Here is a 14,468-nt window from a genome sequence, read left to right on the forward strand (position 1 = left end):
TGGTGCTTTGATACCCCCAAACACTTGTGATATGATGGTAGAGACTTAAAGTTTGCTTTGATTCCACTATTCCACTACTGTAGTTGTTAATCAAATAAACAGAATCTGTAGCCTAAGATCTGATCTAAGTTTTCTCTTTTTGCCTGCTCTAAATGTTTGAAGTCCATAGAGGAGAAAAACTATACAAAAGATGCCATTTGTATTGAAATAAATACAGCAAGTTTGCATGAATATTTACTGTTTTTCCTTTTGCATGTACATTAGCACACAGCTGTACCTTTCAAATTCAGAAGTGATCTCCTTGCTTACAATTCTGTGCTTGCTTTAGAAGATGCTCGTATTTCTTTCATTCACTGAGGTTCATACGTCTCCCACTTCCAAGCTGCATGCAACCTTTAGAATGTGAGCATTCGCTTGAGAAGGAGTATCAGGGAGCTGTATTGAGTAAGCTGGACCATGCTTTTGGATAAACCTGAGCACTCAAAAATATTTCACGTTTCTCCCTCAAAATACCTGCACTTTAAAAGTTGCTGAAGTTAAGATTTGCCAGGAGGTTTATTCACATACCAATTGAACATTCATTTTAGAAGATGATACTTGGATAAGTTTCGCGTGTTGCTTTTTATGTGAATTTGTTTTCCTCTTTACTAGTGTAAATACATGCTTTGTTGTTGTAATGACTTAGAATATTTCAGTTTCATTCCATTCATTTTGATATTGTCTCAAAATCTAAAAGACCTATTCATTCTTCACCTTGCAAAAAAGGTAAATTACATGTCCAAAGTCAGTTGGAAAGATCATTTTTAAGATTTATTACGGCAGATTTGTTTGCTCTAATCACAACTCTGTATCTGCTAATATGACTTTAACAGAGTGTTTTCTTTCTTTCGTGGTAGAAGCTCAGCATGAACAGCAAGCCAAGTAGCCAACCTCTTGGTACCGAGTGCTTCATTTTACTGGATGGAGTAATTCTTCCATTGTAAATACTTGACTCTTTAAATACTGGAAACTCTCCAAGAATTAAGAGAGACTTGTTAAGGCATGGATGTTACAAAGACCACTTTTAGCAGCTTACAGACAAGAAAAAAAGATGTAAGACATGCTATAATCATACAGGCTATTCCCTTTGCATGCATCTATTCTTTCAGTTTGAGCAGTAGGTTAATTCATCGTCATTAGTAGATAAAAGCTCTGAAAAAAAGACTATAAGAATGGTGCTTGCTATTGGGTTTTAGTAGGAGCATTCAACTACGAAAAAGAGATATTCAGCAGTATAGTCAGCTCTCAATTATCCAGCACAATGAGGCTGGCATGGGCTGGTTCACATAAAGCAAACCCACAGCTAATTCAATACATATGTATTAGACTATAAACCTAAAGTTAATATATTTACCTTTAGAAAACTTGTAAACAGATTTCCTTTCAGCAGCAGATTAAAGAAAGAAAAGGTGGGTTGGGTGCAGCCTGACATAAGCAGGCTTTACCCTGCATGTCATTCTGCATGGCGCTCTGTTGTAGCTGGAGATGTCAGGAGGAGGTGATGCTGTGTTAATAGACACACTCTTAACTCATTTGGGATGATGGCTTCACATCCAGCAGTGCAGAGCTTGAATATTAAAAAAGTATATAAAAAATAGAGTTTTGTGTTTTAGTGTGATGGTCAAATAGCTGCAAGGAGGATCAGCGTGTTTTTCTTGAAGTGAATGGCTTAATGACAAGCACAAAGAGTGTAACAAACTGTGAGGAACAAGGATGTTTGTTACAGCAGGTCAAGCAAACTCAGTGTTTTCCGCCCAGGAGTCCTGCTGTCCCAGCTTTCCTCCCATTACCGCTGGGAGAACTGGAAGTGTTGGGATGGAGGGAAGTGGGGAGCAGGGACTTTTAAGAGATTTATGCAGTGTCCATCGAGGTTTAGGTATGCTTTAGAAAGTATTGAAATATGCCATAAATGTTTAAATGAACAGTTTCTCTTCTCAATCTGCATAAAAAGATAAAACAGAAAGCAAACACCAGCTTTCATGTAATAACGTTTATATCTTGTTTAACCTTTGGGCTTTCAGGAAACAGCCTGTGTATGGAAATGAACACTTTCAGGTGTAATTATCTAGCCTATAACTAGGATTTTATTGACTTTGAATGCAGTCTTTTTTATATATTTATGTATATTTCTGGCACCCCATAAATCATGTAATACTTTTGTTTCATGAGTATTCGATACTATATTATTGACTGGCTGCACCTTTGAATAGGCTTAAGGCTTTTTACATACATTTCAAAACAGTGAACTGTCAGGCATACAGAGGCTGTGTAGGTAAAAGTATCAAACATAGATTATTGGACTGTATTTGCATGGAAGATGGACCAAAGAGACAGAGACCATTTAACTTTTATCACCTTTTAATGACTTTTTTGTTTTTAAAATCATATCGTAATTTGAACCTCAGTTAAGTTTTGAAACATTGGAAGGGATTGTTCTGGGTGTAAATGAACATCTCTGCAGTGCAGTGCTTCTACTCTCCAGTTCTATACTGAAAAGGGAACTAGCTCAAGTTAGTTGTTACAGAAGATTAACAATCTATGTCCCTTCAAGCAGTGATAGGAAACACTAGCCAGAAAACCAGATGCAGCAACTTTGGAAGCAGCATCTTACAGCTGCTCTCCTTGGTTCCCTTCTTGCAAAGAGTCTGTTTCCAGCAAACTGAAACATTTCAGCTTCATTATGGCTTCAGATCCTGAGGAAATCGTGGGGAGCTGCAGGTCATAAATTTTCCAGGAGCAGGACTGGGATACCTTCTTGGAGGTGCTGAATGCTCACTGCATTCACTGGCATTAGCAATTCTCAGGACTCTTGGTTCTTTTTCATTGGTTGTGTTGCTAAGTAGAGTTTGAGATTGTGAAGGTGAAGTAATGATGATTTTTTTTGTCAAGCCTGTACTGGAATTACAATGTATGTATCAGCCTTCAGTATGGAGGGTTGTGGCATGTCTTGTATCTGAAATGTACTTTTTGCTGTGCCAGATCCCAGCTTCTTCAGAGCAAGGATTTTCAGCTAATGGCAAAGCAAGCAATGATTAGGTGATACAGGCAATTATTTATATAGGCATATGAAGGGGTAAACTAGCACAGTACAATATAAACTAACTGAATGTAATCCATCCCAGATTGGGTGTTGAGGTTCCTTAGGATTATAACAAGCTTTATTGAACTTTTGGGGGTCTTTTTTCTTTTAATACTAAGACTTCCTTTGAAGGAGGGTAAGGATTCTTCTGTTGCCTACCTTCCATGCCTCTTCTGTCACGCTAAGAGACACCTGATTCTGGATGTAAGCCTGGTTATCTTTAGTAATGAGGGCCTGGTACATTCCCTGCTGAATTAATGCACTGATGTTTTAATGTGTAATCGTGTCCTTTAATGTGTAGTTGTGTCCTTTAGCCTGTGGTCTGCCTGCAGCTCACAAAATCCCTGTGGCCCTCACCATGCGGTTTTTCTCTAACATGTTAATGTGTTAGCCTGTGTATAGGAAAGCTTTATTTATCATAACATGGGAGATTGTTTCCAACCCTTGAACTGTGTGGATTTATTTTTCGTAACTGCTATAGCATGAGTAGAATGAAATGTGTAATGTGTTTTGGGGAATTAGCTTGTTACATTGGAAAGCAGTCTAGGCCCTTGATTAACTGTATTGCTCTGGTGAGCTGCCTGGTTTCCCCTCTGTACTCCGCATGACATAGTGTGGTAAGGTTGTTTCACCATCTGCATGTATTCTTTTGGCACATGGCTGTTAGATTTTTTGATTTGCTGCTTCAGGAAATAAAACTTTCCTTGAAGAGTTACTATAAACACATAAGTGCCTTTGTCAGTATTGGAACTTACATTTGGTATTGAATGTTGACATGATCTGAAGTGAGCATCAGTGGGGACCAGAATTACATGTGCTGTTGACAGCTTTGGAACACAACAAAGGAAAGTCATTTTATCAACTCTTTATATTCTCTAGATTTATTTTCAGAGAACCTCCGTAATAGTTGAATGTAATTCAATAGCCAAACAGTTAGTAAGAACAAACCAGAGTAAATCAGTTTCAGTTACTTGCTACTTGATCCTTGGAATAAAACCAGATCACAATAAAAGTTCCAAATAATGTAACAACTGCAGTCCTGAAATAGCAGCCTGGCTCCATCACCTAGGTCTGATGAAGATGGATTCCGATTTGGTTATGATAACAGTGTGTTCTTCAGGAATTCTGAACCTGAACAGATCTATACATTCATCTGTAAGCTCTGTAGTTAGTTTTTAACAAGTTGGTTTCATTCAACTAGATTATATTTAGATAATCTTTACAGCCTATACTGTACTGTAATTAATAACAGTTATTATTAAGCATTACTCTTCCAATAGAGCTGTGTGTGAAAGGTTTGCAGGTCTAAGCTGCTTTCCAGTATGCTGAATTAATGCCCCGAGTAGGATTGAAAACCCCCAGAGGTTCCAAGGTGATACAGGACATTCGTTAGGCAGAGCTGGAGAACCTTTCCAAGCAAACTAAACATAGCAGTTATGGAGCTGCATCATAATTCATATTCTGCTTTTGATTGATTTTCAGACTAAGACTAGCATGTCCTTTTTGTTTCTCTTGTTCCACTCCATGCAATCTGTAAGATGTATGGATGAAATCTGGAGTGGCGATCTCACAAAGCATGAAGTTGCAGTTTTAATCACAGACTAAGCCAGTTCAACCATTTTTTAACAACTTGGCAAGAGTGTATGACAGGAAGAGGCAAAAAAGAAACCCAGAGGAGACTTTCCCATCTGACTAAACCAAGCTGCAATCTAGACTTTCCAAACTGCAGAGGTTGAAGTTATTTTTCTTTCTCTTGAAGATGAAGTTTCAGGAGCTCCTGAAGGCGGTTTTCAGAAGTTTGGCAGGTGTTCGCAGTGTTTCAGCGCAGTTCTTAGGAGTTCACTGTTTTTCCTCAGCCAGTTCTCCTCCCATCAGTAGAAGCGTTCAGACAGAGGGTACAGTTTTATGTCACAGCTGGACTGATTAACAGGGCAATGACCAAAAAGGCAGGTCTTGTTTTCCTCTCTAAAGCTTGTTCATTCCCCCTCCAGTATGTCAGCAGTATTGCTAGTCTGACCCCACACTGAACTGATTCAGAGAAGTGAGGCTATAGGAAAGTAACACTAAAATAAATTAATAGCTTTCTTCCTGCTGTAGTGCTCTGATCCAGCGGATCATGGGGTCAGGTGAGTGCCAGTGCTGTTATAAGTGACTGGGGTGCACAGCCAGAGGCAGGATGAGTGGGAGAGCTCTTAAATTAATAGAGGTACTGTAAACCTAGACTTTGAGCATACAATTCCCCTATTAGGTCAAAGATTATTTATGAATTATCTGTACTGCCGCTGAAAGAACACTCTTGCTGTTTTCTCTGTGTTTGGTGCCCTGTTTTCCTACCTCCTCCATTGTGGTAACACCAGTGTATTTGTGGTTACTTGGATCAGGGAGCAGATCCAGCTGGAAACTATGCTAACAAAGGAAAAAAGAATTTCAGCTTCACAGATGTTTCTATTAATATCCCATAGCAAGGGACAAGGCACCATGAAATTGTCCATTTGAAGCACTGATTTAAATATCCTGAGGTTTATTATGAATTGCATTATACTTATTTATCTAGAATAAGCTCATTTACCAACTCATTGACTCTTAATAGGTGCTATGTTCCAGGTTCAAAGTCTTTCTGGAATTACAAGACCCTGAAGTCATGTGTGTCATCATCAGTCTCAGTTTTGGCTGTGTGATTCCCCTCTAGTATCTTCTGGAGGGGACAGTGAGCCATAGAACACTGAATTGGGAAAAGTCATCAACCTATGCAGTGTGTGAGAGTCTGATACATAATTTTCATAACCATATCATCATCTGTGTTAACAGAAGTGCCATTTTGATGGGCTTTTTTTCTTTTCTTAGTGTTTGAAATTTCTTCTCTTTGGTTTAGCCTAAGTACATAAATCAGTGGAACAGAGATTATATAAGATATTTGGGATATATGCTCATTACATGTGAGCGTGACCAATTACACTGAGCTACATCTTTAAGTGCATTTTTGTTCTCTGAACCTGGCTGCACTGAGGAATAGCGTTCTAGCCCCTCCAAATGCATTTTACTTATGCCAATAGGCTCAAGACTTTTCTTTTGAAGATTCTTTCATTCAGAAATGAGGTTCAATGCAATGCATTCCAGTCTCGCTTTTCTTTCTACTGTTGTTTTCTTTTGGGATTACTGTTTGGTCATTGTTTGGTTCAGGCCGTACTCAATCAGCCTTGTAATTAGTGTGGAGCTAATAACCATGTGCTGAGTAATCATGTTTGCTCTGATTTTCTGGGTTGGTTTTTTGTCTCTTTCAGCTCCCACTGACTTTGGGGGGGGGTGATTTTGACATTTAGCACCTCTGAATCTAGTGTTATTTCAGTTATGCTCAAGCTGCTAGTGTGTTAATGGTAGCCATTAAGTGACTGGATTCTTCTGACTAAATACAACTGCCTGAAACTTAAGTGTCTGTGTCAAGATGGGTCACCCAAGGGGTGCTTTACGGACAGGGAAGTCCTATCATTATGTTCCAGGGGTTAGCATGCAGTGTCTTCACCCTAACATGGATGCCTGTGTCTGATCGGATGGTTCCTGCAATAAGTGGGAGTAGATCATTGTTCTGTTTTGATTACATTTTTAATCCCTTTTTTTTGGAGGGTTGGTCTGTATAGAACTGGGTGTGTAAAATCTGGGTTTTAAATCCACGTTTATCTGTGGAAATGGAAGTTACCAGGCATAAGAAGAATGTAAGGATTTCTATCCCAGGTTAAAGTCAAGAGGAGCATCTTTAAAATGTAAATGCTTGGATGCACATGTCAAAATGTACATTCATGTGCTGATGTTTAAAAATGCCAACTGTACAGGAATATTAATATTACCACCAGAGCATGGTATGAATTCACCTGCTCGTAAGATGAATGTGTTCATTAGTGTTTGGAGGATGGCAGTAATTGTGAGGTTTCTTCTGCCTTCATGGAGGCAGAAGCTCTTTATTTCCTCTGTAGTTCTTGGAAGCAGGCAGTCTCCTGGCTTAACTGCACACATTCTGTTTGACAAGTTCAGTCTCTTGTTTGGCCAGATACTTCATCTGAGAACAAAAGAAAGAACCAGTTTACCTTCCCTAATCCAGATTCTGGTTCATTTCACAGTTGTGTTTACAACACGTTTGCTTAAAGCTGCAAAGACCAGTTTGTGTAGTTCTTAGCTGTCACTAGTCAAGGGAATGTAATTAATAGCATCTCCCTTTTCAGTCCCTACAGCATTTTCTTTCCAACAACCTTTTAAGGTAGGTACCACTGGGTAGCAAGCAAATCCATAATGTTTAAATCCAATTGCATCTTACTTGGCTGACGTTGATTAAGATTTTAAGTGTCTTTGGCAGAAATAAAAGATCAGTGAAAGTCCCTATTCAATAAATGTATAAGGAATCGTAGAAAACCAGGTTGGAAGGGGAGCTTGAGATTCATCTGGGTTAAGCTTAAGAACTTTACCTTTTTAAGATTCTTCTTAATTCATTGACTTCAATATCAATATTGCCATTATTAATAGAAGGTCATTTCCAGTATAATTCTCTAAATCTGAAATAAAGTTTGAAGTATTCTGCATGTGCTGCAACCTAGGATAGAAGAGAAGGTTATGGAATGTTAATCATAGAATTGTTCGGGTTTGCAGGGACCTTAAAAATCACCCAGCTCCAACCCCTGCCACGGGCAGGGACACCTTCCACTAGAGCAGCTTGCTCCAAGCCCCTGTGTCCAACCTGGCCTTGAACACTGCCAGGGATGGGGCAGCCACAGCTTCTCTGGGCATCCTGTGCCAGCGCCTCAGCACCCTCACAGGGAAAAACTTCCTTCTGTCTAATGAAGCTGGAAGTTGACTAATCTCTTGGCTGTGACACCACAGTTTAAACACTAAGCACATGCTAAATTTTAAGCACTTGAGTTTCTCAGTTCTTAATATTGCTGAAGATTAAGTTTAGGCATGAGTATTGTCAGGATTTCAGGTGAATGTAGTAAGTCTACTTTGTTCCCCAACAGATGTTGGATTTTGACAGTCTGGTAACTAATACTGGCTTTTTCTCCCTTTTCCCTAGGTGTTTACCTCCCATGGACCTACTGTGATCATGCCAACCTGGTTCTGTTCTCGAGAATGGTTTTTTCATCTGGGAAAATTTGATGAGGGTGGAAAGGTGAGTGCTATGGATGATACATAATCCAGGAATCATCTCTTTGGTCACCAGCCTCTGAAAGCCCTAAACTTATTACTAAGAAGCACTAGGCAAAGGGGGTATAGGTAAAAACTGAGGTCTGAAAAAATCAGAGTTATACCATATACCTTTCTTTTAAAAAAGAACAACAACAAACAAGTGCAGTTGGTTTGGGGCAACTCTGGTGATTGAAAGACACAACTGGGGTGGGCTGCAGAGCTAACACCTTTGGTAGACGTGTCGGCATACCTGGAAAACTTAAAGGAGGACTCAGACATTCAAGCTCCTCTTCAGTCCCTGAAATAGATGCAATAGATCTGAAAGCTCAAGATTTCATGGTTTCATTATGAACCAAATGAACCATCTCTGAAAAGTAAGGTAGATTTGGGGAAAGAGACTGGAAGGGAAGAAAGGTGCAGGATGGCAAAAAGATGGTAATACATTGTCCTAGGGGGAAAAATGTATGTCCCTAAGATGAAGAAAGAAGGGAGGAGGAAAGGTCACAAAGTGCCGTAAAACTACTAAATCTTTATCCACTTGTCTTGCATCCAGTTGTCAATCTGAGTTCTAAGGCTTAGCCTTTTAGGATGTTAAGTAGCTTTTCCTCAAGGATCAGGACTGAGAGGTTACAAATTAAACAACTGTTATCAGAGAAGTATTCCTGCATGAATAGTTAGGTGTTCTTTTGATCTAAAAGTTTCCTGTATGAGTTCCATTTGGTTGTTTCAGGCTCATCAGCATCTTTATGAAATAAAATCCAGGGATGCCTGTTGGTGGTACTTATTGTGGTATTACTACAAGTATGTTGGCAAAGAGACCTAATTCAGACACATTTGGATCCATTATGTGTGTTTTGGACCTGAAAGGTTTTGCTTCCCATGGTTTTAGTGGGATTTTAGGAGTAGAATGGAAATGCTTTCATTTTAATAGCAATTCTAGTCTAAAAAAAAACCTCTGCTAACACTATTTCCTATGTTATTATTTCAGCTACAACAGATTATGATTATTATTCTTTTTATAGCCTCTAAATGAAGCCCTCCTGTGCCATGCAGTGTGTATATATACACACAAACATACCTACACATGTATATATGTATGCATGAGGATATAAAAATATTGTTCTTTGGGCTGCCAACAAAAACATGGTTCCAGAAGGCAGCAGACAGAGAACAGAGTTGTTTAGAGCAGTGAAAAGATTTGTCCTTCATTGCAGGGTAGGTGAGTGGAACGAGGTGGGAATGGTGCCTGGCTCCCAATACAATCCACATCCACTGACCCATGCTCTTTATTTCCTTTTTATTATTATTACTTACTGTATTTTCACCCTCTGAAGAACATTTGACTTCTTGAGCATTGTTATTAAGCTCAAAGAAGAAAGCAAGAAGACTAAAACACAGTAACAACAATTGAACACCATTCCAATTCGTAGTTCAAGATGTTAAGTTAAAGAGGCTATTGTTCTGTGCTTTTAGGTTTGGGGTTTTTTCTCTTTGTCCTGATTTTTGTGGGGTTTTTTTTGTTGTGCTGTATCGGTACAGGTTCTTCACTGAAGAGTCTTAATCCTAATGATTTTTCAGCCACAATGCATGGTGTGGCTTCTAGTTTTAAAAATTACCAGTGATGAGTTGAACTTTTTGTTTGTCCCTGTTGTGAAGTGTCCAGCATATCAATACTCAAACTGGCTGATACAGAGGACCTTCAGAAAGTACCCTGTGGACAGGGTTGATGACAGATCTTAACAAAGCAATGAAGTCAAACCTTTGTCCTGTGTGGGTTTAGGGGATGCAAAATCAAGTCCTAACTCTTTCAGCATTTATCACCATATTTAGCATTGATCTAACTCATTCATTTTAATTTGAAAAGAATTCCTTTGAGGCAAGCAAAGATTTTTCTCTGTGTATCATCAGAGCTGTTATAAACTAATACTGAGACTCCTGAGGATCTTACCTGTGTGTGTATGTTCTGACCTGACCCATGATCTGACTATGTTAATGTGATCACTTCCATCTCCACTATTGGTTAGGATTTAACAGAGTGACCTGTAAGTGTCTTATTGCTGCAAGTAAACACAGAAACAGGCCAACAAATCTCCACATTTCAGCCTTCTCCATTTGCTAAGCTGTTTCCATGCCAAAAAGCTGCATTTCTCATTTGGAATTAAATCCAAACACCTGTTCTTCATATTTCAGTGCTTAGGACAAAAGGAGGATAATTCTTCCATGGAAGAAATTGTGATTTGATGTTTATGTTAGTAGTATGGATGGACTGATAGAATAGAAATATATAAGCCATGATGTAATCCTTTTTTTCCTGCAGGTAGGTGTGCACGTTTGCATGTATCTCCATCCAGGCTTTACATGAAACAGATTTTTAACAAATATATACAAAATGGTTTTGGAAATAAAGTTCTTTCTGGTCAAGATCTTCAGTTGCTGGAAACGTGTTCCTTTTGTGTAATCACTGTGGCAATGTCCAAGCCAAATCCTAAATAGTATCTTCATAAATGGTGGCTAAGAACCTGACAGGTTTGCTTTATGCATTGATTAACTAAAATAGTAGAGGTTTTATTTATACAACTGCCGATACATGAGAATTAAAGCAGAAGTGCTTAACTGAGATGAAGATAATACAATAGAAATGGGCACAAGCCTATAAAGTAACTTTTAAATAGTACCCAGTGCTAGGAGGAGAGTCACAGGAGCCTATTTCTGACTTAATTTTTTAGGAAACTGATGAGAAATAATCTTCCTGTTGTCCAGCTGATTCAGATGAAGAATGCAGTGCGTCCTCATTGAAAGAAGTAGCAACTGATTCAGATAAAGAGCCCAGGCTGGATTAGTGTATTATAAGCTACTGACCTTTCTGAATACAAACTGTGGCTCCAGCCAGTGTCTGGAGCTCAATTTTGATCTATTTTTGTGATTAAATGGTCACAAAAAGCACAGATTGGGGAGGTGTCAAAATATCCATTGGTGCAAAATATCCATTGGTGCACAGAAGACAGTAGCCCATGCTGCAAAGCTCTAAAATAACTTTGCTAGGTTAGTAGGTGCTAACTAATGGATTTTTCCATTCTTCTCTGCCAGAGCACACAAATGTCATTCCCTCCAGAAAGGCAAGCAGTTACAATACTGCCTGAAAGGTAAAAGGCTAAGTAGGAATTTGTTTTCTTAGAATATGAATTAAAATTACAGTCAGTCTGTCAAATAACCTATCAAGGTGCTCTGGGGAAAAATCTGGATGAAACACAGGCACTAGTGTTTTAGCTTTGGTATAGTTAAGGCTGAACAGAGATCAGTATTTGATGTGAAAAGGAAAGAGTGGTAGAGGCAATGATTAATTACACTTTATAAGCTATTTGAAAATCCACCCTATTTCTCTTGTCTAATGACATTTTTCTGCTAGTCTGTTATTAAAAACCATTTAGAATTTACCACCTCCCTTCCATTTGACTTCACTGTCATCATTGTTTAACTGAATTTCTCTGTGACAATACGTTTGGATGAAAGCAATCTTTGGAATTTCCTCTAACCTGTCATTTCCCAAACAACGAAAGAAATGTTACAGGCTTCAGGTCTTGCAATCAAGGCAAAATGATGTAAAGACATAATTTGGATGGGAACCAAAAAAAAAAATGAAGTGACATCTGTACAAAGAGTCTTTAAAATATGTTGGATAACCCTGCAAAGAAGCTATTAATATCTATGGAGTTAGCTTGTGATTAGTCTGCTTGCATACCTCTGGTGACTATCCTAAAGGAAGTTAAACTAGCGAGTATTTCAGTTCATAACTTCAGTGTGGTGGTGTTCATTACCAAAGAAAATATGATTGACATTTAATATAAGACTTGTCTTTAGGGAAAGACCAAAGAGTGGATGATTCTTGATAAATTACTTTAGTTCCTGTATTTTTTCACCTTTACATTTAAACTGGAGAGGAATTTCTTTCTTACTTTTAGGTTCAGCAGCTTAGTAGCTGTTCCCCATGAGCAGCACACTGAACCATGTTTGCTGATGAGTGAGAGTTCAATGCCTGCCAGAATAGCATTTGTTTCTGAGGCAGGAGTACTTCCTTTTACATAGGGTGTCTGTGTTCACTTCCACGCAACCAACCCCTCTGTATGTGTTATTTCTGTAGGATTTAGCTCAAGGCTCTGAGGAAATGCTGCTGGGCAGATGTTGGCATATGTATTTAAAAAGAAGTACTTTGATTTCTTTAGTCAACATGTCTGCTTTGTTGCTAAATGACCCTGAGTTTAGAACTTTTTTCCTGTTCAATCTTAGATGTTGTAATATACACCATCTGATCTCCCTTTTTATGCAACTTTAGCATAATATTAATACTGACATTTTAATCTTTTTTTAATGGATATTCTAAAATATGCAGTATGAAATGAGTTGGTTCAAAAAATATAAACAAACTGTTTCAAAGTCCTGTAAGGTATGAGTTAGTATGGAATCAAAAGTTGCTTCCTTTCTGATTTTCTTTCCATTCACCAATTTTAGGCTCCTCTGAGGAGTTAAAACAGTGTGGCTTATTCTACCCAACACTTATCCTGATGTCACTGTCTGGTTTCCAAATTATGCCAAGTTATAGCCCAGTTTTCCTTGATGCCTGTGATCAAGAGGAGGGGCTCAGCTTTCCCAAACTAAAGGGAAATTTTTTCATGTGTAGGTAGATTTACTCCCCTTGTCTTGTTTGTCATCGCTTTTTGTTATAAATGCACGTATTCTTGATTCAGTTTTTGATTTCCCACTTTCTCTAGTTAGAGTGAAATCTCCACTGGCTGAATCTCCACTGATTTTTTTGCTCACAAGGATCTGCCCTCCTACAGGGCCTGTCAGCAAGAAGAGGGCAGGGGAAGAGCACATGTCAGAGATGAGTGAGAGAAGCCTGAATGGAGAGGAGAGCAATGGGTGAGGAAGTTGGAACAGATTGGTTCTGTTCTGTGGCATAACCAATCTCTTGTATTAGGTTTAGCATTAAAAGGCAGCTCTTGCACTGTGCTAATGCCTGTACAGCCTAATAATAAATTCCGTTCTGGTGACCCAAAAAAATAGACTTCTGCAGTAGTTACTGTTGGTTGTCCCACAGCTACAACATGATCTCTCACCAGGTGTTACAGCATTGCACAGAAGACCACTGTCATTAAAAGTCCTCCAAAAATTGCTTAGTATCTTTATCCCTACTGATGTTCCTCGCCGTTACTGATGGTGCAGCTCCAAAAGCTGTAGCCAGAATTACTTGTTGTAGTGGTAGGTGGCTTGCATCTCCTTGTCAGGTATGTATGTTGAGGATGCTGCAGTTGGAGTAGTGTTTCATGCACAGCCATCTGCTAAGAGTGAGAAATGGAAAGCAGTGAGAAGATGACAAGAGAAGAATAATGCATTATTTAGTTTGGTCCATGAACAAGGAACTACTCTGATTCAAGGTAGATTCTGTTTGACAGCCATTGTGTATGCAGGATTAATGTACATTAATCAGTACATTAACCATCAGTACAGCGAGTGATACCTGCCCAAAATACTGAGTAATCATAAATCCTTCACTTATTTAGTGTTGAAGTGGATGTTCATTTTGTGCATGCTGGTTAGAACCAGCAGTGATTTTCACCAGGAACTGCAATCAGCAGCTTATGATCACACCCTTGAGTGAAGCAGGCCAGTGAGTTTCTCCTTTAGTGCTGCAGATCATCTAGGGTTGGCTTTTGCTTGTAACGTGGAAAATTGTGTATATAGTCCAGTAACATGTAAGCTGTGCAATTTGTATTTATTAACATTGAAACTGTTTGTGTAGTAGCCTGTTGCTGAAATGCTGCCTTGTTAAATTGGTGTTTTCAGCTATGGATATTAATTTTCCCAAAATGCATTAAATTATCCCTTTAGTGGCTAAACAGCTTTTTCTTTGAAAATTGTGTTGTTTGGCAAAGATTCCTGGTGTCTAAAATGCTATCTGGATCCAATAATACGTCTCAATTGGGAAGAAACTCTTGTATTGCAACAAACTTACACGCTCAAGAGCTGTAGGAAGTCCCATCCCTGCAGGATCTATAACACAGTCAACATCTTCCCTCCCCTGAAAAATGCATGGCAGGGCTGCTCCTTTGTAATGCGAGAGGCCACTGCTGAGCAGTACAAGGCACCTGCTCCTTCCTGGGGGTGAGCAGACTGCATTTGAAAG

General features: G+C 38.9%; 1 protein-coding gene across 5 annotated transcripts in view; it reads left to right on the forward strand.

The window, feature by feature from the left end:
* B3GNTL1 (UDP-GlcNAc:betaGal beta-1,3-N-acetylglucosaminyltransferase like 1) overlaps positions 1–14,468 on the forward strand; it is a 117,405-nt gene that overhangs the window by 77,940 nt on the left and 24,997 nt on the right. For all 5 annotated transcript variants that reach the window (XM_061376974.1, XM_061376973.1, XM_061376975.1 and 2 more), the window contains one exon: positions 8,175–8,270. In XM_061376974.1, coding sequence (XP_061232958.1) covers positions 8,175–8,270 — 96 coding nt within the window. The remainder of the gene's footprint in view (positions 1–8,174; positions 8,271–14,468) is intronic.

Source organism: Neopsephotus bourkii, unplaced genomic scaffold (genome assembly GCF_033783945.1).
Source record: "Neopsephotus bourkii isolate Nb327-2 ecotype Australia unplaced genomic scaffold, CSIRO-AGI_Nbou_v1 NB_1749, whole genome shotgun sequence".
Lineage (NCBI taxonomy): Eukaryota > Metazoa > Chordata > Aves > Psittaciformes > Psittacidae > Neopsephotus > Neopsephotus bourkii.